The following is a 22,338-nucleotide window of genomic DNA, read 5'->3' on the forward strand; positions in this document are numbered from 1 at the left end:
AAAGACTTAATAATTAATATAAATATGATTTTTAATATATATTTGTTGTGATTTAAATTTTATTATGTTTGAGTATATTCAAAGATAGGAATATATTTTATATTATAAATCAAATTATATTTTGTAATTATAAAAAGTGTGGTGCCACAAAGAAAAATAATAGTGAATGCTTAATAGCCAAGTCAGAAATATCAGAAGGCTAAAGTCCAATCCAGCCGACAATGGATCCTCCCTCCTACATCCACCACCACCACCACAACCACAACCACCACGCCAACCACCCCAGGTACGTCCCTTTCTCTCCAACTGCTCCTCTTCACCCTCATCGCCCTCCCCCTCAGCCTCTACCTCCCTATCAACAGAGTCCTACCAACCTCCACCCTTCCCGCCACCACCTTCCTCCACAAATTCGGCCTCCTCCTCCTCCTCCTCCTCTACCCCAACAAAATCAACAGCAAACTTACCAACCTCTTCCTGCCCCACCCCCTCCTCTTCCGCGACAGCAGTATTCTAATCATCCGCCTTACAACCCTCATCATCCTCAATACTCTTCCAGTTCCAATTTCATTTCTAACCCTAAGGCTACCCATGTTTCCCACCAATTCCACGATGTCCCTCAACGGCGTCTACCCGAATTCGATACCCGCCCTGATTACTGGCCTGAAAATCGGGTACCGAGGCCCCATCCGGTTTCCAATTTGGATCGGGAGGCCCTTTATCATCAGTTTGATCGGAGACCCGCCTCTCCTGTTATTGATAGGTTTATGCATGATTTAGAGGGAACTTCTAGGTTTAGAGATCTAGAGCTGAATCAGAGAGAAAGAGAGGGTAGGGTTCACAATGATCGGTGGATTTCTGATAGATCTTCTAGGGATTTTGGGATTGTTTCAATTGGATTTGAATCCAATTCGAATAATTCAAGATTTGATCATGAGGCTACTGAAAATATTAGATGGGGATCGCGTTTGCGTGAGCCGTTGATTGAAAGTGGAAATGATGAGATAAATGAAAGAGATGAGATGAGAGTTTTTTCGAGAAAAAATGATTATTGTGATCCAGAAGCAGAGAGGTTTAGTGATAAGGGAAGTGGTAGAGAGGGTAACCATGAATTTAATCGCACTCCACGGAAGCAAATACAGAAGAAGAGTGCTTTACTTAGGATTCAGAAGGTGAAACCGAGTCATAGGAGTAGGGAAGATGAGAGATCACATTACTTGGGTTATCATAATGAGGGGAAAACTGGTACTTTTAGAGGAAAAGATTCGGTCTTACAGTCGGATCATGGGATGGATGAAAAAAAGAGAGAAGGTACCCCTGTAGAGCTTGATGTGTCTTTCAAATCAAATTCTTTGGTGGCAAAGGCAATTGTGACTTCTAGTCCTGCTCCAAATTTTGATTCGAATTTGATGCCTAGGAACACCAAAATTAGGAAACTTACAACATTTGATATTGTTAGTTCGAGTGCTCAACCTAATAAGGGCAGTGAGAGTACTGCAAAATTAGGTGGTTCCACTTCTGCTGTAAAGAGTGGTTCTGGGTCTGTGGACTCTAAGCAGTCTGAGGGAAAAATCAAATCTTCTGATACTGGTAAAGCTCAGGATGGCATTAGAAAGCCTTGCTCAAAAGGAACCAAGGTTTTCCTTAGAAAGGGCAAGGTCAAAAAGTCTCCTAAGGTTACTGTAACTGAAGATGCTCCCAATTCTGACAAGAAACTGAGACCATTAGAGGGGAAAGGTATTATTCCTTGTATTGGTAGTAAGGGAGATGGTGGTGTGGAAACTAGTTCTAGCAGTGTCAACATTTCGGTTGGAGAGAATAAAGTGGGAGGGACTGTTAAGAGCACTGTTTCAGATAAAACCACTGCTTCTGTTGGTAAATCATCCTCCCTCAAGGCTAACAAGAAGAAAATAATTGTGAGGAAAGTGGTGAAAAAGGTTGTTAGTTCTCCGTCGAATCTGGGAAATTCTGAATTAGCAAAGAAGGGTGATCAACTTGTTAAGACAGATATCTCTATTCAACGCGCATCTGCTACCCCTGTGGCTGAAAAATGTGTTTTGCCTCTTAAAATGAAAGTTGCTTCTGCCTCTGGGGATTCAGTGCAGGGTGTTGATTCAGAGTGTTCTCCTCAGGAATCAGCTCTGATTCTTGAAGATGACAAAGTGAATGAAGCGTCAAAAGGCACAGGCTCAAAGAAGGTTTCCACTGATGTTGATCCTGGTAGTTCAGTTTTCCCTAAGATTAAGAGAAAGAGAAACATCTCAACTGTTGCTTTGAATTCTTCAAGTCAGGGAGAGACCAATGTTGATCAGGGTTCTACTAATGCTGGTAATTCTGTCCCTGGTCTGCATATCATTTCAAATATCAAGGTGGATCATACTGAAAAACCAAATGAGACTATTACATCTGGCAGTTTTGGTGTTGAGGATCTAAACACACGGTTTTACCATAATGAAAATAACATTAATTATGGTTTGTCAAGATCAGAGGACATCAAAGCTCATGGGGGTATTGTAGATATAGGTAGTTCTTCTGTTGCAATGCCTATCTCCACAGGTTTTGACTGTGGTTCATCTAGCTCTCTGGAGAAAAATATTGTTTGTGACATTGGCGATGCCAATTCCGGTAGCAGGCATGTTTGTACAACTCCTTCCAGTCCAGTAGTTGAGGATCGTGCTAATGGGGGATTACCTGAAGCTAATTGTTCAGTCGGAAGTGATAAAATGCCCCTTCTGCCATGTATGGAGGAAACTTATGTTAGCAGTGGTTCCATTTATGGAGATTGCTTCAACCATGACAAAAGTACAACCAGCACTCCTGATATTGTTTATGTTAATACAGGGGAGAGGAACCATGAGATAGGCCATGATTTAGTGCTATCTCTCGGGTTTTCTGGCACAGGAATCCCCAATGCTGTGGAATCAGTAGAATGCAGAGATAAATATGCAGCTAACATCCATAAACGAAAAGTTGGCATTAGTGAACTAGATTTGTCAAGCTCAGCACTTGCAAGCATTTCTGTAGGATCTGCAGATGTGCTTACCTCTGCAAATTGTGTGGACAGTACCATATGTGCATCTGAAATAGATTTGAATCCTGCTGAACCTATGGTTGGTGCTATTGGGTTGCTTGATGTTGGTTTACGGCATTCTAGAGATAAAGATAGTATTTTGCAGGGGAGCAGTTCAAATAATACCTTTCCAGAGATTGGTGGTAGTGCAGATGGAAAGTCTCCTGAGAAGAAAAAGAGAAAAATCTCTACCTCCAGTTCTAGTTTGACATCACCTGTAATCAGAAAGAGTGTTGTAGTTTCTGATATCTTTAAATCTGCTGCACAAATACCTTCTAACTTTACTGATGACCTACTGCAATTGGAACCAGAAGTTAAAGTATCTAGTACTGTTAAAGTATCTAGTACAGACGATCTTCATGCAGAGGGGATTGATTTGTTGCATGTAAATGGTTCAGCAGCTGGACCTTCTGAGGATGTTGGATCTTTTAGTGATGCCTGCAGGGGCAATCCCCCAAAGATTGATCCTTCAGCTTTTGCTGAGTCAGTTGCTCCAAGTTCCCCATGCTTTCATCCATTAGAGTTGGGAGGTGAGCAGTTTTCAACTGGAACACCAGTTTCTGCTATAAGTAACCATCAAAGTGATGCTATGGATATTGAAGGTGATGACAGGGGGAAAGTGCTTGTTGATACTTCAGAAGAGCGAAATATCATTTCTAGTGAAGTAACTCAATGCAGAATTATTCCAGAACATGTGTCTTTCGGCTTGGATAAAAGGTTAAATGGAATAGATGCAGATGATGACAATCATCTTCCTCTGAAGGATGATTTACCTTCCACCTCAAACTCTTTGATTTCTGTTGTTGATGCTAATGAAGTGTCTGCAACCAACTCCAATGATGAAGCTATGCCTGCACCTGATATACTTTGTGATGTCGGTTCTCTCAGTAACCTAGTTTTAAGCACATCAACTTGCAAAGGACATCTTTTTAATTCAGAAGAGAAGACTTATGACAATGAAACACTTTCATATGATGAGCCTGTAATTGAAGGTTCTTGCAACTCATCTGCCCATGTGTCAGATCCACAGCATAGCAAAACTATTTTGAAGTCAAATGATGTAATTCAAACCAATCAATCAAGTGCTGGGAAGGCAGGTTTGTTGCCATCGTATGATTCTGAAAGTACCATTTCCCTCAATTTCCTTAGTGGAGAAACACAGGGGAGGAAACCACAGCTTAGTCATGTTGTTCCCAAGAGTTATCCTACTCGTTCTTCATTTGTTTCTTCTGCTTCCAAGAATGCTACATCTTCTACCAAAATCACAAAGCCCCGGACATGGCATCGAACTGATAATTCTTCTGCCTATCCTTTATCAGGAAACAAACCTTCCTTAAGTGCCAATCCTATGCGAAGGCAGATGCCGACTTACATTCGTAAAGGTAACAGTCTTGTTAGAAAACCTACACCAGTCCCTGCTCGTCCCCTGGGTTCTCATTCTTTGAGTTCATCGGTTTACCGGCTTAAGTCTGGGATAGTGGATGAAGTGAAGAAGGGTACAGGACCAAACAATAGAGCTGATGCTGTTGACTTGAGAACAGCAGGTGCAAATACCATTTTTGAGAGGCCCACAACACCCCCATTATCGATTGTCACCAAAGTACCAAAGCATATTTCTAATTCATCAGGAGAGTGTACATCTTCCCCTTTAGCAGAGCCTTCTGCTAGTGATTTCAATGAAACTACAACAAATCGTCCAAGTTCTATGGAAATAAATGATGAGCTCAAATCCCCAGAGGATGGACCGAAGACTTTAGAAACACTAAACAGAAATGGTTCAGCTTGTTTGGAAGTCTTGAATGAGCAAAATGAAAGTGGCTTGGTTCCTTCAAATGAAAAGAGGGTGACATATGTAAAGCCTAAATCAAATCAATTGGTTGCAACTGCAGATTCTGATCATACCTCTATCGTTGATGTTGATAAGAACCAATCCCTTTCTGCTTCCTCTGATGGCTATTACAAGAAAAGAAAAAATCAGCTAATTAGGACTGCCCTTGAGAGTCATATGAAGCAGGCAGTTACCTCGTCTGATGACATCTCCAACTCAGTGAGAGAAATAGCTGCTAAGGTTATTTCCAGTAGAACTTTTGGTAAGAGAAGATCCAATAAAGGTATGCACTTATGAGCATTCTGTTATCAGAGCATTGACGCCTGGCAAAATACTACATTGAACTTTTGGCTTTTAGACATTGCTTGGCCTTTTATGACTTATTTTGCTTAATTTTATCTGCGAAGCATTAAAACATGTCTTCTTTCGTCATTATTCTCCTCTTCGTATCTGTTGGCTGTAATGTTTATGCTTATTTTCTGTATCACTTGCAATTCTAGGTTGTTTTTCACTTTTCCAATGCTATGGAGTCAGACCAGACTGATGCTAGTATCGATTTGGACAAATATACTTGTGTCGGAACTTTTTGCACTAACAATTGTGAGAGATGGCTATCTGAAGACTGCCTAAACAGATTTATATACTAAATTTGAATAATATTTTCTTTCACCTAATTAACTATCCTTTCGCCAATTCTTGTTGCCTATATTTGTCGTTATCAAACTTTATATTTTAGTTCCCCATCTGCTTCCCTTCCAAGTCCCAGGTGACAAAAATCGTGTGAACTTGTCAATAGTCAAGGACTTATATTGCCTCTGCCAACTTGTCGAGTCTCAATACATACTTCTATCTTTCATAAGCTATCTTTTTAAGTAATTTGTATTGCATTGTGGTTATCGTTGCTAGTTATTTATTTTGGGCCATCTCTAAATGTTTATTGTGTCCATCAACCTCTACGTATTAAAGTTATAACTTGGTCAAATGGATGATTCTGGAAATTGTTTGCAGTAAGTTCCATTACTTGTTTTGGCATGACCATTAGTTAGTGGATGGCTTAAATAGCTAGTCCTTTTGCAGTTGTAGCAAAGACCCATAAACCTTCCAAATTCTCTCTGGTCTGGACTCCACATAGTGCAAGGTTATCAAATAATGATGGGAGTTCACTATGTTACCCGAAGGTCCGCCCGCAACTGTTTCCCTGGAAAAGAATGGCACACAAGAGAAGCTTTAAGTTGAACTCAGTTTCTTCCTACAGTAGTTCTTTATCTACAATTGGGTATAACTCTTGTTTTAGACTTTTAGGAGCTTCTTGTTTTTATCCTGTTGTCCAAGAAAATAAAAGAATACATTTCTTTTGCAGAAGGAAAATGCTGCTATTGAGAAAGAGAAATACTGTTTATACACGGTCAATTAATGGATTTTCAATTCACAAATCAAAGGTGTTAAGCGTTGGTGGTTCTAGTTTGAAATGGTCAAAATCTATTGAAAGGCATTCAAGGAAAGCTAATGAGGTAAGGTGCATCATGTACTGGTGGACCGAGTTCTTACATCTATTGTTTGCACTTCAAAACTGAAGTGATTGACTTCTGAATTAAAATGGCTTTTTTTGTTTGTAAAATTTTATGTTACTGTTTAATAGGAAGCTACTCTAGCAGTTGCTGAAGCTGAAAGAAAGAAAAGAGAACAAAATGGCAATGTTTCTAGGACAGGCAAAAAAGGTCTCTCTTGCCACAAGGTTCATGGTACAGAAGTTCGGCGAGGTAGGCAAATTAACAGTACTTAGCGAATTAATGGCACTTTATCTAATGTGCATGATGTACGATTTTGAAAAGAATGCTTCAATGGTATGTTTCATGTGAATATTTGATTCTTTAGGTGAACGAATATTCCGCATTGGTTCAGTGCGCTACAAAATGGATTCTTCTAGGCGTTCCCTTCAGAGGATATCAGGTTTCTCTTAATTTATCTCATAGTGGATTTAAGGTCCTTTTTGTTTCTTTTTCTTTTAAAAACTCCCAACATTGTGTGCCTAAGCAAACCTAATTGAGATTGAAGTTCTTATTGGAAAACGTTTACTTCCCTTTCAATGCTGCTTTCTGTGTCTTATGGTGTGATGACATATTTGTGCGTTGGAAACATTCTTAAGAACCACTTTTGGGTATTGAAGGACCATTGTTTTGCTGGCATACCTGTTGGTGCTTGCTTCATCTCATGAGGCCTGTGACATTTTGTGTTTTTTTTCTAAAAGAAAATTGGTTACAGTAACAAAAAACATCTGTACTAAATAACTTGCTTCTTTCAGTTTCTGATCAGCACCTACTGTCAGCACTGAAGCGGATGTCCTTTTTCCCTTTTGATAAGCTTTTGTGCTGCTCTCTTAACTCTACCTACTTTCTGTTTAGATGATGCGTCGTCATGCTCTGCTAGTCAGCAATCAGAAAACAGTACCAAAACGTCTTATGTCCCAAGGAGACTAGTCATCGGGAATGATGAGTATGTTAACATTACCATATAAAACATAAACTTGACGGAATTACCTACAATATATAAAATTTAAATGAGCTCTGACATCTGCAGGTATGTTCGAATTGGCAATGGCAACCAGCTTGTTAGAGATCCAAAGAAGCGTACTCGTGTTTTGGCAAGTGAGAAAGTTCGTTGGAGTTTGCACACTGCAAGGTTACGGTTGGTTAAAAAGCGCAAGTACTGTCAATTTTTCACAAGGTTTGGGAAATGCAACAAAGATGATGGAAAGTGTCCCTATATTCACGATCCCTCCAAAATTTCTGTATGCACAAAATTTCTCAAGGGTCTATGTTCAAATCCCAACTGCAAATTGACTCATAAGGTCCATCACTTTTCTGGTCAATTTGACATTCTGCTGGAGGTTGACTCCTTGGTTAACATCTGACCTTTGATTGAATATGTTACAGGTCATTCCAGAACGAATGCCTGATTGTTCATATTTCCTGCAAGGTGTTTTCTTTCTCAATTATGCTTTTCTTTTTCTAATTTTAGATATGCAGATTCTGACAAAATTACTGGCAGGTTTGTGCACAAACGAAAATTGTCCTTATAGACACGTGCATGTGAATCCAAATGCCTCCACTTGCGAAGGATTTCTTAGGGGCTATTGTGCTGACGGTAATGAGGTAGTGCCTTATCATCTTGGAAATGCTATTTTGGTAATTATTTTGCATTTTATGCCACATCCTGTTTCATATCATGTTATGGAGATATATCTTTATATTCAATTTGTTTGGTTGGCTCATACTGGTCTTAATAATTAATTAATATTAGAATGGTTAAATCTGAGTTTTGTAAAATTAAGGTAACATTTTGTTCTAAACTTTTGAAAGAAAAAGAAGAGAATATTTCACAACTTGTAGTCTCTGATATGCTTTCTCAATGTATGCAAACCTTTGTAACCTGATTGTCTACCGTTGCACTGATATTTATTTTATTTCGATTCGCATGAATGTTTCCCACGAAATGACAACATTACTAGAATAGTCTTATGGTGTGTATGTGTGTCTCTATGTATATTCGTTTATATGGATTCACTTGAAATTTCTTCAAAATGACTTGAATAGGCAGTTTTAATGATGATTATTATAAATTCTAACAAGTTTAGACTGTTTAACGTTTTCTTTCTAGACCTAACTATAGTCGTTTGACCAAAGGAAAACCTTATTTATATTCCTTGCCCCCTCCCAGTGCCTCTTCTTAGGAGAAAGTCCAATAAACTGATGATCATCCATCATTTTTGATATTCTCTTAGCTACCCCTCTTCTCTAATGCACACACGAACCACAACATTGAATAAGTGAAACGGAATGTATCTCTGCTCTCAGTGCCGGAAGAAGCACAGCTATGTCTGTCCGAATTTTGAAGCAACAGGGTCCTGCCCCCTAGGATCTACATGCAAGCTTCACCACCCCAAAAACCGAAGTAAGGCAAAGAAAAGCAAAAGGTCAATGGAGCACAATACTGCTCGTGGGCGTTATTTCGGTATCGACATTTCAGAACCGAAAAGAATGGGATCGGAAAGACAACAGGAGGTACTAGAGGAAGACAACATTTGCTTTGATGGGAAATTCTCTGATTACATTAGCCTGGGTGTTAGCGAAGATGAAGTGGGGGGACTTCATCAAGCGAATTGTGACGAAACAAGCTTTGGTGACAATGATTCGACTGTTTTACAATCTGAAGATTTGGATGAGTTAATCAAACCCATTCGTATAATGAGTGAGTGTAAAATAACAGAATCATTTCTGGTTACTGAATCTTCAAGTGGTAAGCATTTAGCCATCCAATAGAGGAATTGAAAATGTTGTATAGAGAGAGCGAGCAACCTTTTTATGTATTTTTAGCTTTCTGAGAAATATTTAGCATCCATCCATAGGCTATCTTTTTTCTCTTTTGTTTAAAATTTGCATTTTTACAGCATAGTATATGTTGTCATGTGTACCTTGTAACAAAACAGAAATGTAGAAATAAAAAATGACGAATTGGAGTTGAGCAATATATTTGACCATTGTCAGCAATTTTCTTTTCCAGAATCTTATGCTTAGGAAAATTTTAAATATTACATATAGAAATTTGCTGATGTCTCGAGCAATCCATGGGGACTTTTAAATTGAAAATGTATTATTAAATTTAAATAAAAAGTTCACCATTAAATAACAATTCAAGAAGATGGGATCAACAATTTTCTCAAACTGAACTTATGGGAAATGGAAAATCAGTTGGACGGTGGAGGAATGCGACGTAGACCCATATGAAACTAACGGTATGCTAACTGGTAATCGGTCACCATTATTGGATGCGATGCGAATACAACATTCTCACTGATCTGCTTTCATCTCCTTTCTATCTAATTCACTTTTCATATTAATTCAGTTCCCTTGTGAGCCTTTTTTACGTAAAATTCTTCCCTCCTTTTCTTTTTCTACATATTTCATTTGAAAATTACAATTCTGGTGTCAGTGGCTTTGGCGACTTCCGATTCAGCGGCGAAGATTCTCCCCCAACTCAACATCAACGCCGGAGATTGGCCTCCTAATCTCGTCAACAATTGTAACGAGCGACCAAGAAGAAGAAGATAACAGAAAAAAGAGGAGAGAAATGGGAGAGAAACAAAATCCGATTAACAGCCTGAAAATTGGAATGCTTTTCCTCCTCCTCCATTCAGCTTAAAAATGAAATAACTAGCAGCGTTCATGACCGTTACAACAGCCGGCGAAACAGCTGTGACAGTGCCAAAACGCACCGTTTAACTAAAAGACAAACAATCGTTTCATTAAAAGATAAAACTCACTGTTTTAACCATTTAAATCCCCCCTAAATGCAGCGTATTAAACAGTAAGGCAATAGTCATAACAGAATTTCAAACAGTATCAAAATTACAAAAGCTTCCGTATCAATTACTCCCTCCCTCGAAAGATCCTTTTCCTCAAGGATTAAAAGTGGGAAACCTCTGCTGAAATTCCGACCACAATTCCCATTTGAAGTTCTTAGGAAAGGTATCGGTCCACTTGACCAAGACTTCGGTGCTGGTTTGATTCTCTTTTCTAACCATCCTTCTATCAATGATTTGAACTGGTTCTTTGGCTAAGGCTCTATCAGTGCCTACGAAAGGAAGATGTTCCTGGCAAGGAACCTTCCCAATGTGTTTCTTCAACTGTGAAACATTGAATGTAGGATGGATGCGAGACCCTGGTGGAAGCTTCAAATGATAAGGCACCTGCCCCACTTTAGCTTCAACTGCAAAAGATCCAAAAACTTTGGGAGCCAACTTCTGATTCAGGATCCTTCTGACTGTAGCCTGCCTGTAAGGTTGGAGCTTCAAGTAGACATAGTCTCCCACTTGGAAGGACCTATCACTCCTCTTCATGTCTGAACACTGCTTCATTCGATCTTGTGCTCTCCTTAAGTGAAATTGAAGAAGCTTCCTTGCAACCTCACTTTGCTGTAAGCTTCTATCAACCTTATCCACAGTTGACAAACCAACTATAAAAGGCAAGTGGTGGGGTGGACTTTGGCCATATAGGGCCACATAAGGGGTAGTCTGGATGGCTGAATGGAAAGTGGTGTTGTACCACCATTCAACCAAAGGCAACCACAAGGCCCAATCCCTTAGGTTTTCACCACACATACACATCAAGTATCCCTCCAAAGAACGGTTGATGACCTCTGTCTGACCATCATACTTTGGATGATAAGCTGTAGAGAGGTGTAGCTTAGTCCCAAGCCTTTTGAATAACTCTTGCCAGAATTGGTTGACAAAATTGTCTCGATTTGAAACAATGGTTTCTGGGGCTCCATGTAGCCTGTAGATGCCATTCAAATACTCCTAGTCCATTGACATGGCTGTAAAAGGATGTGATGGGGCAGCAAAATGACCATATTTGGTCAACCTATCAATGATAACCAAAATGGTGTCCTTACCTCTTGAGCTGGGAAGACCCTTGATGAAATCCGTGCTCATTACTGTCCATGCTTGTTGGGAAATGGGCAAGGGCTAGAGTAAACCAGGAGAGGCAGAATAGTCATACTTTCACCTTCGACATGTGTCAGATTCCCTTACCCACTACTTGACATCTTTAGATAAGTCTTTCCAATACACTAGGCTAGCCAACCTGTGCCTTATAGCATGCACTTCTGAGTGGCCCCTTACTGCACCAGTACGAAAAAAATGAAACAATTCCTTCCTCAGGCAACCAAGAGCCCCAATCACCAACTTCCCTTTTCTTTTGAGAACCCTGTCATCCCATGAGTACTTGGGATGCAAAGAGGCCTGTTGCTGGATATCTGAGTAGATCTTTTGAAGCTTAGGATCCATTAGCCAAGAGTCTTGTGCCCTGCTCCAAACGTCAGAAATGACTGCGCTACCAGTGAGTTGTAACAACTGAATTGTCTATTCTAGAGGCCTTCTTGAAAGAGCATCTGCCACTACATTCAGTGCTCCTTTCCTGTATGTGACCACAAAATCATACCCCAACATCTTAGCTACCCACCTTCGCTGGTAAAGGGTAATGGCCTATTGCTCATTCAAAAACTTGAGACTTTGGTGGTCAGTCTGGATCTGAAAACGCCTCCCAAGCAAGTATGGGTGCCACTTCTTCACTGCCAAGAGGACTGCTAACATTTCTTTGTCATAACTGGAAAGGGCCTGATGTTTAAGTCCTAGGGCCTTGTTGAAAAAGGCTAAGGGCCTCCCTTTTTGGTGCAATACAACTCCCACACCATGAGCAAAGGCATCAGCATCAATGCAAAACTCAGCCAAGAAATCAAACAGAGCCAAAACTGGTGCTTGACAAATGGCCTCATTAAGCTTCTAAAAGGCTTCACTAGCCAGATCAGTCCACTCCCAGGCCTCATGCTTCTTCAACAACTAAGTTAAGGGTTTGGCAACAGTGTCATAATGTTGAATAAACCAACGGTAATAGCCAAAGAGACCCAAGAAACTCCTCAATTCTTTGGCACAAGTTGGAGTGGGCCACTTGAGAACACAATCAACCTGAGAAGTATCCATTGCCACTGAACCTTTAGTGATAACATGTCTAAGGTACTCGATTTCGGAAGCACCAAATCTACACTTGTTTTGCTTAGCATACAGTTTGTGTTCCCTTAACAACTGCAACACTACCCTCAAGTGTGATAAGTGATTTGACCATGTGACAGAATAAAGCAATATGTCATAAAAAATACTAGCATTGACTTCCTGACCGATGGCTTGAAAATTGCATTCATCAGGGCCTGAAAGATTGAGGGAGCATTAGTCAACCCAAAAGACATGACTAAGAATTCATAGTGTCCTTTTCATGAGTTCAAAAATGTCTTGTGCATATATGGCTCCCACATACTGATTTGATGATACCCTGATCTTAAATCTAGCTTGGAGAAAAAGTGAGCTTGACCAAGCTCATCAAGCAGTTCCTCTATCACTGGAATAGGGAACTTGTCTTTGACAGTTAGCTCATTGAGCTGCCTGTAATCAACACATAGCCTCCGGCTCCCATCTTTCTTCTAAACCATTATAATAGTAGAGGCAAAAGAGCTGTTGTTGTCTTGGATAATGCCAGCCTGAAGCATTTTTTGGATTAGTTTCTCTATCTCAGTCTTCTACATAGTTGGATAATGATAGGGCCGGATTTTTGCCACTTTGGTTTCTTTAAAGGGACTCTGTGATCCTACAGCCTACGGGGCGGAAAACCTTGAAGGACTTGGAAAATATCAGCATAATCTTCCAAGAGTAGTTGCAACTCCCCATTAGGAACATTGGTAGGCAGTGACAAAGTTGTCTGCTCATTGGTAGCCATAAGCAAGGTACAGGGACCTTAGGCATTTAGAGAGAAACACATGGGTGACTGAGAAGCTGAAAGAATGTGGATGGATCCGGGTTGGATCCTATGTAAGATGCAAAAGTTGCCCTGATGGAGGAAATGCATGGTCAGAGATGCAAAGTTCTAGATAATTAATCCCAATGAAAAATACCGTTGGATGCCTAAAACAAGGTCACAACCTCTCAAAGGTAGGATCATAAAGTCACTGGTAAATTGATTACCCTGAGCACTCCAGGATACCCCTTTGCAATGTCCGTGTGTCAATAAACACCCACCATTAGCCACAATCACCTTGAGTTTGTCAGTAGGATCCACAGACAAGTTTAGTCTCCTCACCAGTTCAACATCCATAAAGTTGTGGGTACTATTAGAATCAACCAATATTATGGCCCAGGTGTCACCAAGTTGAGTTGCTAGTCTCATGGTGTTATATCTTAAGACCCTTGTATAACATGTAGTGACAACACAGGTGTAGTAGGAGGGTCTCTTTCTGGTTCTGTATGCTCGAGAGATTCCTGGCAGTCTTGGAATTCCTCACCATCCCCTTCAATCTGAGGCTCCAGCAACAACTGGTACAGTTGAGGCTTCATACACTTATGGCCAGGACTATACTTAGCTCTACACCGAAAACAAAGTCCTTTCCTCTTTTCTTCCATTTCAACTTGAGAAAGGGTCTTGGTTGGAGGTTTCTTTCCACTTGAGCCTGGATTTTGGTGAGTACTTAAATTGGGAGAGGGAGTTGGTTGAGTCTTGGCAGGAAACAAGGGTGGTGGATGAGGTTGTACTCCACTTCCCACTGGGCCCAACCGTTTACCAGTGTTGACCAAGATTGACTCAACTTGCCTAGCTATCATATACCCTTCTACTAGATCCTTAGGCTTAAACAAATTCAAGTACTGACCAATTTCAAGCTTAAGATTGCTAATAAAGATGCTCAATGCATAATTTTCAGGTAAATTGAGGTGGTTCAACAAACTTACAAACTCATCATGGTGTTGATCAACAGAGTTCACCTGCTTCGAAGAGACTAGATCTGCCATAGGGTCTCTGAAGGAGTTAGATGCAAACCTGTCCTTCAAGCTACGAGAGTAACTATCCCATGTCAGCAAATGAAACCCCCTTGCCTCTGAGTGTAAAAGTGGTGCCAGTCTAAATCCTTCCCCTTCAAATGAAGCATTATAGTGCGAACCTTAACATCGTCAACTACTCCCTCAGCCTCGAAATACCAGTTGAGTTTTGAACACCAACCTCGATAGTCTGTACCATCAAATTTGGGGCAGTCTAGTTTATGAGAACGAACTTGACTCTCCAAGTATCCACCACGGATAGGAGTTCCTAAACTTCCCAGTTCCACCATTGGTGAAACCATCATAGTATCTCTTGGTGGGAACCCAGAAGGAGGGCTTCCCAAGATACCCTTGCCCTTATCCTGAGATGATCCCACAATAGTTGTAAAAGACAGGTGTCCCAAGTACTGCTCAAATAAGCTCTGCAACTCAGACTTAATCTCGTCTTGTACACCATCACGGAGCTCATTCATTCGACTGTCAAACTTGGTATCCATCTGTGTCAGCTCCACCTGAAGCTGAGCTATCTCTTGCTGTAAGTGCCCAACCTCCCTTTGAAGCCTAATGGAGATTCCATTGTCGGCCATAGAGAATTACCTGGCTCTGATACTCTTATTACGAGCAATCAAGAAGAAGAAGATAACAAAAAAGAGAGGAAAGAAACGAGGGAAATGGAAGAGAAACAAAATTCGATTAACAACCTGAAAATTAGCATGCTTTTCGTCCTCCTCCATTCAACTTAAAAATGAAATAACTAACAGCTTTCATGACTGTTACAGCTGCTGGCAAAACAGTTGTGACAGTGCCAAAAGACTAAAACGAACCGTTTCACTAAAGATAAAACTCACCGTTTTAACCATTTAAATCCCCCTAAACGCAGCGTATTAAACAGTAAGACAACCGTAATAACAACAAACAGTACAAAATTATAAAAGCTTCCATATCAAGAATCTCCACCTCTTCCATCCGGATCAGGTTTTGCATGTCCTAAACTCGGCTTCTTTATTTAAATAACTTAAATGATTTAATTAAGTATTAAAATAACTCACCTTTTTAATTAAACAATAAAATAACTTAAAATTTGCAGTAAAAGTTGGTAGAGCCAAATAGTCATCAACTTGTCATGCAGGGAGCATAAAAAAATTAATTTTTTGGTAGAGTCATCTAAAATGACGCCACGAGACTACACCTGACACAATTCTTTCACTTTTTTTTTTACTTTTTTATTAACTTTTGTCTTTTTCTTTAATTTTTTTATTTTTTTATTTTTTTAATTTTTTCTTATTTTATTTTGTTTATTTTGTTTATTTATTTTTTGTTATTAATTTTAAAAATTTGAAATGTATATTTGAAATGTTTTATAATATATATTTTTTAAAATTTTAAATTATTTTTTTAAATTATGTCTTATAAATTTTAAAATATATTTTTGAAATTAATTTTTCTAAATTTTAAAATTTTAAAATATATTATTTTTCTAAATTTTAAAATTTTAAAATATATTATTTTTCTAAATTTTTGAAATTAATTTTTGAAATTATAATTTTTAATTATTTTTAAAGATATTTAAACCTTTTTAAAAGAATTTTTATAAAAATTTTATTGAAAAATTTTAAATGTTTAAATATTATTAAAAATATATTTAATATTTAAAATAATATTTAAAATTTAAAAATAATTTCAAAAATATATTTTTAAAATTTATAAGAAATAATTTCAAAAATATATATTTAAAATTTAAAATTTAGAAAAATTAATTTCAAATATATATTTTTAAAATTTATAAGACATAATTTTAAAAAATAATATTCAAAATTTAAAAAATAATTTAAAAATAATATTTAAAATTGAAATTATTTCATTTTGTTTAAAAATATATTTTTAAAAATATATTTAAAATTTAAAATTTAGAAAAATTAATTTCAAATATATATTTTTAAAATTTATAAGACATAATTTTAAAAAATAATATTCAAAATTTAAAAAATAATTTAAAAATAATATTTAAAATTGAAATTATTTCATTTTGTTTAAAAATATATTTTTAAAAATATATTTAAAATTTAAAATTTAGAAAAATTAATTTCAAATATATATTTTTAAAATTTGTAAGACATAATTTTAAAAAATAATTTAAAAATAATATTTAAAATTTTAAAAAATACATATTATAAAACATTTCAAATATACATTTCAAATTTTTTTTAAAATTAATAACAAAAAATAAAATAAATAAATAAACAAAATAAAAAAAATATAAAACTTAAAAAAAGAAAAAAATTTAAAGAAAAAGACAAAAGTTAATAAAAAAAAAGTGAGTGGTCTGGTGGCGCCATTTAAGTTGGCTCCACCAGAAAATGGAAAATTGTTTTCAAGTCCCTTATTTTTTTAGAACTTGCAGTATTTCTATGGTATTTATATAGGTGGCGCCATTTTTCATGGCTCCACCAAAAAATTAATTTTTTTATGCTCCTTACTGACGTGACAAGTTGGTGGCGCCATATAATTTGGCTCCACAAACTTTTACTGTAGATTTTAGGTTATTTTGGTGTTTAATTAAAGGGTAGGTCATTTTGGCACTTAATTAAATTATTTGGGTTATTTAAATAAAAAAGCCCCTAAATTCTGTTCATCCTTTGTAAAAGAAATTATTCGTTCACCCGAATCACATATGCGTATACTATGTTTGTTGTTTTGGTAGATAGAGTTGGCGAAGATGTTGTTAGATTTGGCGGAGAACCATTTTTTTCAACATTGGTCGGAGCCTGTCGCCGATGACGGACGAAAGAAAGTCTTTTTGGTTCAAGTCTCTATTATTATTTTAAAACTGTGAAACTCTACAGTATTCCAATGTGATTTTTAGAAAAATATTTTAATTATCGAAATGAGAGATTTATTTATCTTTTGCTAAATTCAGTTAAACCATTGATGAAAAGAAAACTAATTAAGGGCATGAAAGGAGTGTTTTCGTTCCCTCAGCTGTTTTCGATATGATTGAATTGTGTTTCAGTGATTTTAATATTATATATCTTAGAGCTTAATCTTGAACTTTTTCTTTTCAAGGTTGCTAAGCTCAATTCAAGCTATCCTACGTTGGAAAAGAAATTCAAAAAACTTTTCAACATTTTGGACTTATGGTGAAAATACCCCCGACACTTTTACTAGTAAAAAATGATATTTACAAATTTTGATATTTATAAAAATGACCCAAGTTAAAAAACAATCACAAAATAACCTGAAATGAACAGTAAAATTAGGTTCTGGCCTGTCAATGGCCGGCACCAACTCGTATTTTGCACTCATGATTGCCAACTGATTGTGTCAGGCTTTAAAAAATCAATTTTTTTAGTTTTGGCCTGTCAATGGCCGGCACTAGGGTATTTTTTTTAAAAATCGTATCATACTGGTATATAAAATACGAGTTTTTAATTTTTTTTTGTTGCTGGCCTGTCAATGACCAGCACCAAGTAAAAATAAAAAAATTCAAATTTTTAAATTTTTTTTTGATGTCCGAAAATATGAGTTTTTTAAGTTTTTCTTTTTGGTGCTGGCCTGTCAATGGCCGACACCAAATACAAAAAAAAATTAAATTTTTTTTAATGTCTGAAAATACGAGTTTTTTTTAAAAAAAAATTGGTGTTGGCCTGTCAATGGCCGGCACCAAGTAAAAAAAAATTCAAATTTTTTTGGTGCTGCCCTGTCAATGGTCGGCACCAATACAAGTTTTTAAAAAAATTTTTTAATATCTGAAAATTCGAGTTTTTTTAAAAAAAAATTTGGTGCTGGCCTGTAATGGCTGGCACCAAGTACAAAAAAAATCAATTTTTTTTAAAAAAATTTTTATTGTCCGAAAATACGAGTTTTAAAATGAAAATTTTGGTGTTGGCCTGTCAATGGCTGGCACCAAGTACAAAAAAAAATCAAATTTTTTTGGTGCTGGCCTGTCAATGGCCTGCACCAATACGAGTTTTTTAAAAAAAATTTTGATGTTTGAAAGTACGAATTTTTAAAAAAAAAATTGTGTTGGCCTGTCAATGGCCGGCACCAAGTACAAAAAAAAATTCAAATTTTTTTGGTGCTGGCCTGTCAATGGTCAGCACCAATACGAGTTTTTTAAAAAAAATTTGATTTCCGAAAATACGAGTTTTAAAAAAAAATTGATGGCCTGTCAATGGGTGGCACCAATATGAGTTTGTAAATTTTTTTTATGTCCGAAAATACAAGTTTTTTTTTAAAAAAATTTTGTGCTAGCCTGTCAATGGTCGGCACCAATACTAGTTTTTTTTTTAAAAATTTTGATGTATGAAAATACGAGTTTTTAAAAAAAAATTTGGTGCTGGCCTGTCAATGGCTGGCACCAGTATTTAAAAAAAATTCAATTTTTTTTGCGCTTGCCTGTCAATGGCCGGCACCAAACCTTATATATAATGGATGGTTTGGTTCTGATAGTGTAAATGGAATGAGAAAAAAAATTGAGAGATCCATCAAAATGAGAGTGTTTTGTAGGATATCATCAAATGAGTTTTTTGTAGTGGATTGTAGGTGGGAGTTTTTCGTATTGTACAATCGAATTTCGGGGTTGAATTATATACTGTCATGTTTTAACAAAGTTGAATTATATATTGTCATGTCAACCCTAAAGGTTATGCCATTAAGGGTTGGATGATTATTTGCGCCATAGATTGTTAATCGAGTTGTTCAACGCAGATGGACATTATCTATGGTGCAATGGTGTTTATTCCGCAATTAAGTTGTGGTTTGAACCGATTGGTAGAGTCTCCATGCAAAGGTTTCTTTTTAATTTTACTGACCGTTTCAGATATCCAATTATCTTATACTGATGCAACGTAGACCTGATTCAAGCAGAAGACGATTAATTGTGAAGAAACTAATATAAAAATTAATTTTATTATTTCTTAAGAATGTTTGTATTTTTTTATATCTTTAAATTTAATATAGTTGTTTAGGATTTAAGGTTTTATTTTTATATTTTCATGTATTAATTTCTTAAAATATTTTTACTTTTTTGTATCTATAAATTTAATTTAATCTGTAATATATAAATTTTGAATTTAAAGTTTTCGTGTATTAATTTTATATATCTGTTTGTATTCCGTTGAGTGTTTAAATTTAATATAGTACATATTATTTTTGTTTGAATTTTATATTTTTTTGTATTAATATTGTAGAATGATTGTATTTTATTGTGTATGTAAATTAAAATTGTCGTGTACTATTACATATTCAAATTTTTTTAAAAATATTTCAAAGTCATTTATTCAAACAAATAATTATTTTAGAGAAATAAAATTAATATTAAAAACAGAATAATTTCATTATAAAAGAAATATTTACAAAATAATTTTAAAATAAAGTAAAAATTAACAGAAAAAATTTAAAATTGTCGCGATCCCGGTGACGTCCCCAGTGCCGGCGTGTAACGGTCCAGATGCCTCCGTCGGTGATGTCGTGCACCTCGCTCAGGCGTTTGGTAATTGCTCGGTCCAGACTCCGGTGTCCTGTCCGGTGTACTTAAAAAAGTAGAATAATCATATACACCATAATCACGAGTAACTAGGTATTGCGTGATCGGAGGTGCCAATGGAAAAATATCCTCGATGGTGGGTGTACGTGCTTGAGGATGGAGCTCCGGGAGTTCCGGGTGGTATAAGGACGATCTGGATCGTGTCGAATGTTGAGGCTCCATGTCGTCACCAAAAATATTCTCAAACGATGGAGGAATATCTCGCAGCGGATCCGGATCCATGGGGTGTGATGATGAGCCGGATGCTTCATATTTTGGCTCGAGATCGGGGTTCGAGGTAGTATCGGACTCGATGTCACCAAATGGCGGAACTCGATTACTACGCGGTTGTGCGTTCCTTGGTTGCCATCGAGAAGATTCCGGTTGCGCGTCTTTTTGGATCAGCATGTATTGACCTTAGAATATAAAGGGTTTCCCGTGTGCCATATACCATGCTGCGTACTCGGGCATAGGAAAGAACCCTCCCTCTAAGGCATACAAGAGAGGGCGCCTCAAATGTCGCATATTCCATAGAAAGATATATGGTTCATGTTTTTGCGCCCAATTTAAAGTGTCTCGACCTGAACCCTTTTTGTCCATTTCGTGGACTTTTTTGATGTTGACGGGAGGGTTCAAGATAGGTTGTGCGCAACCGAACTGCCTCAAAACCCAACTTCCATCGTGCCACTCCACCATATGGAAATGAATCAACGGCACATTTGACACGAACAGCTGTTGCTGCTCGGTAACCCATGATGGTATGAGCGTCGCGATATGTTCCTCATTATATGGCATCCATATGAACTGCATAATATAAAGAACACGTTATATTTAATTTTTATCTTGCGCAATTATTGTATTTAAAAAAGAGAAATTCGAAATCGCCTTTTAAGCATCCCCTGAATGAGTCTCTATCATCATACGTTATATTTAATTTTTTTCTTGCGCAATTATATTTTATTTTTTGTCAAATTAAATTTAAAATTCGTTAATTTTTTTTCATATTTTCTAATATTATTTTTTTGGATTTTTTTAGGCCTGACACCGTATTTATCAGGCTTGATAAAAGTCATTTGGAGGCCTATTAAAAGCAAGCTGAAGTCGGCCATTGCAAGGCCATTGTCAGGCCTATTAGGTGATGCAGGCCTAGCTTGCAGATTAGTCTTGTCAGTCTTTTTTTTTTCATTTCTTTTCATTTTCATCTCATTTTATTTTAATTTTAATTCATTTCAACTTCATTTCGTTCTAACTTCATTTCCATTCCCATTTCCATTTCAGATAAAGGGTTTTTTACCGAAATAATTTTAAAAAAAATAATTTACCAATTTTTTAAATAAAGTATTATTTTTTTATTTTTGGATCAGTATGACCTGCGTATAGATACGAATACAGGTTGCGCCTATGTCAGAGGCGCGACTAGAAATATTAGTGAATTTGCTAATACATACAGCTTGTCTCAACCCCATCTTGGGCATCAATGTTGCCAACCTATAAAATGTTGCCGAGAACACAGCAGAAATCGGGAGATGGCGTGTGCGCCTCAATACAGAGTTAATCGCCTCTACCAAGTTGGTCGTCATCTACCCATACCGAAACCCCTCATCATAACTTTGAGTCCATTGCCAGTTCTCCATGCTACCCAACCATGTTTGGAGATCTGTTGGTAAAGATGACATCTGAGATTCAAGCCTCGCGAACCTCTGCCTAAATCTTCGCGGTTCTAACTCACGAGCTGCATATTTAATTTGAAACCATCATTTTAAAAACAACAAAAAATTTTAAAAGTAATTTTTTAAATAAATACAAACAATTTTTTTACCCATGTTCACGAGTTCTTTTTTCCAATCTTTATTCTTATAATCTCTATGAAAATTTGCCACGATGTGCCGTATGCAATAAACAGACCTCCACGGAACCCCCGATCGCCTTATCGCAGCAAGTAATCCTTTCGATCTATCTGATATAATGCAAATATTATCTTCTCTGACAACGTGCCTCCGTAAATTTGTGAGGAAAAATTCCCAAGACTCGAAGCACTCACGCTCCACGATGGCGAAAGCGATCGAAAGTACATTTCGGTTGCAACAGCAATCAGGAATATTTACGTGTATTTTCCATACAACCATGTCCCGTCCACCTTCACCATCGGCTTGCAGTGAGGGAAGGCCCTAAACACGGCTCAAATGTCCAAAATAATCGGTGAAAAACTTGTTTCCCCGATTGTATCTCTCCGTTCGGGCCTTTATACGGCAGTGTTTGCAAATCAGTCACTGTCCCTGGCACATACTCTTTCATCCCGGCTATCCACCCTTGAAGCTCGTTATATGACGCATGCCAGTCACCATACAACTCTCGCATCGCCATTTGCTTTACCCACCATGCCTTTCGGTACGACACTTTATACTTGAATCGAGCTTGTATGTCCGCAATAAAGACCGACACTTGAATGGTGGGCGACTCTTTCACCAAAGGAATGATGCAGTTGCATATATTTTTTACATCTA

At 37.1% G+C, this 22,338-nt stretch overlaps 1 protein-coding gene across 2 annotated transcripts; it reads left to right on the forward strand.

Moving 5' to 3' along the window:
* The first annotated feature begins 137 nt into the window (after nt 1-137).
* LOC107960389 (uncharacterized protein At1g21580) lies at nt 138-9,422 on the forward strand. 2 transcript variants are annotated; one of them, XM_041114084.1, is made up of 10 exons: nt 138-5,178; nt 5,973-6,171; nt 6,256-6,406; nt 6,535-6,655; nt 6,771-6,845; nt 7,298-7,388; nt 7,473-7,743; nt 7,829-7,871; nt 7,944-8,080; nt 8,750-9,422. In XM_041114084.1, the coding sequence occupies exons 1-10, from the start codon at nt 222-224 to the stop codon at nt 9,212-9,214; spliced, it is 6,510 nt and encodes a 2,169-aa protein (XP_040970018.1). In that variant the 5' UTR covers nt 138-221; the 3' UTR covers nt 9,215-9,422. The 2 variants fall into 2 exon arrangements, with proteins under 2 accessions (XP_040970018.1, XP_040970019.1); XM_041114085.1 differs by having other exon boundaries at nt 7,944-8,047.
* The last annotated feature ends 12,916 nt before the right edge of the window (nt 9,423-22,338 follow it).

The sequence above is a fragment of the Gossypium hirsutum genome, chromosome A05, assembly GCF_007990345.1.
Source record: "Gossypium hirsutum isolate 1008001.06 chromosome A05, Gossypium_hirsutum_v2.1, whole genome shotgun sequence".
In the NCBI taxonomy this organism is placed as follows: domain Eukaryota; kingdom Viridiplantae; phylum Streptophyta; class Magnoliopsida; order Malvales; family Malvaceae; genus Gossypium; species Gossypium hirsutum.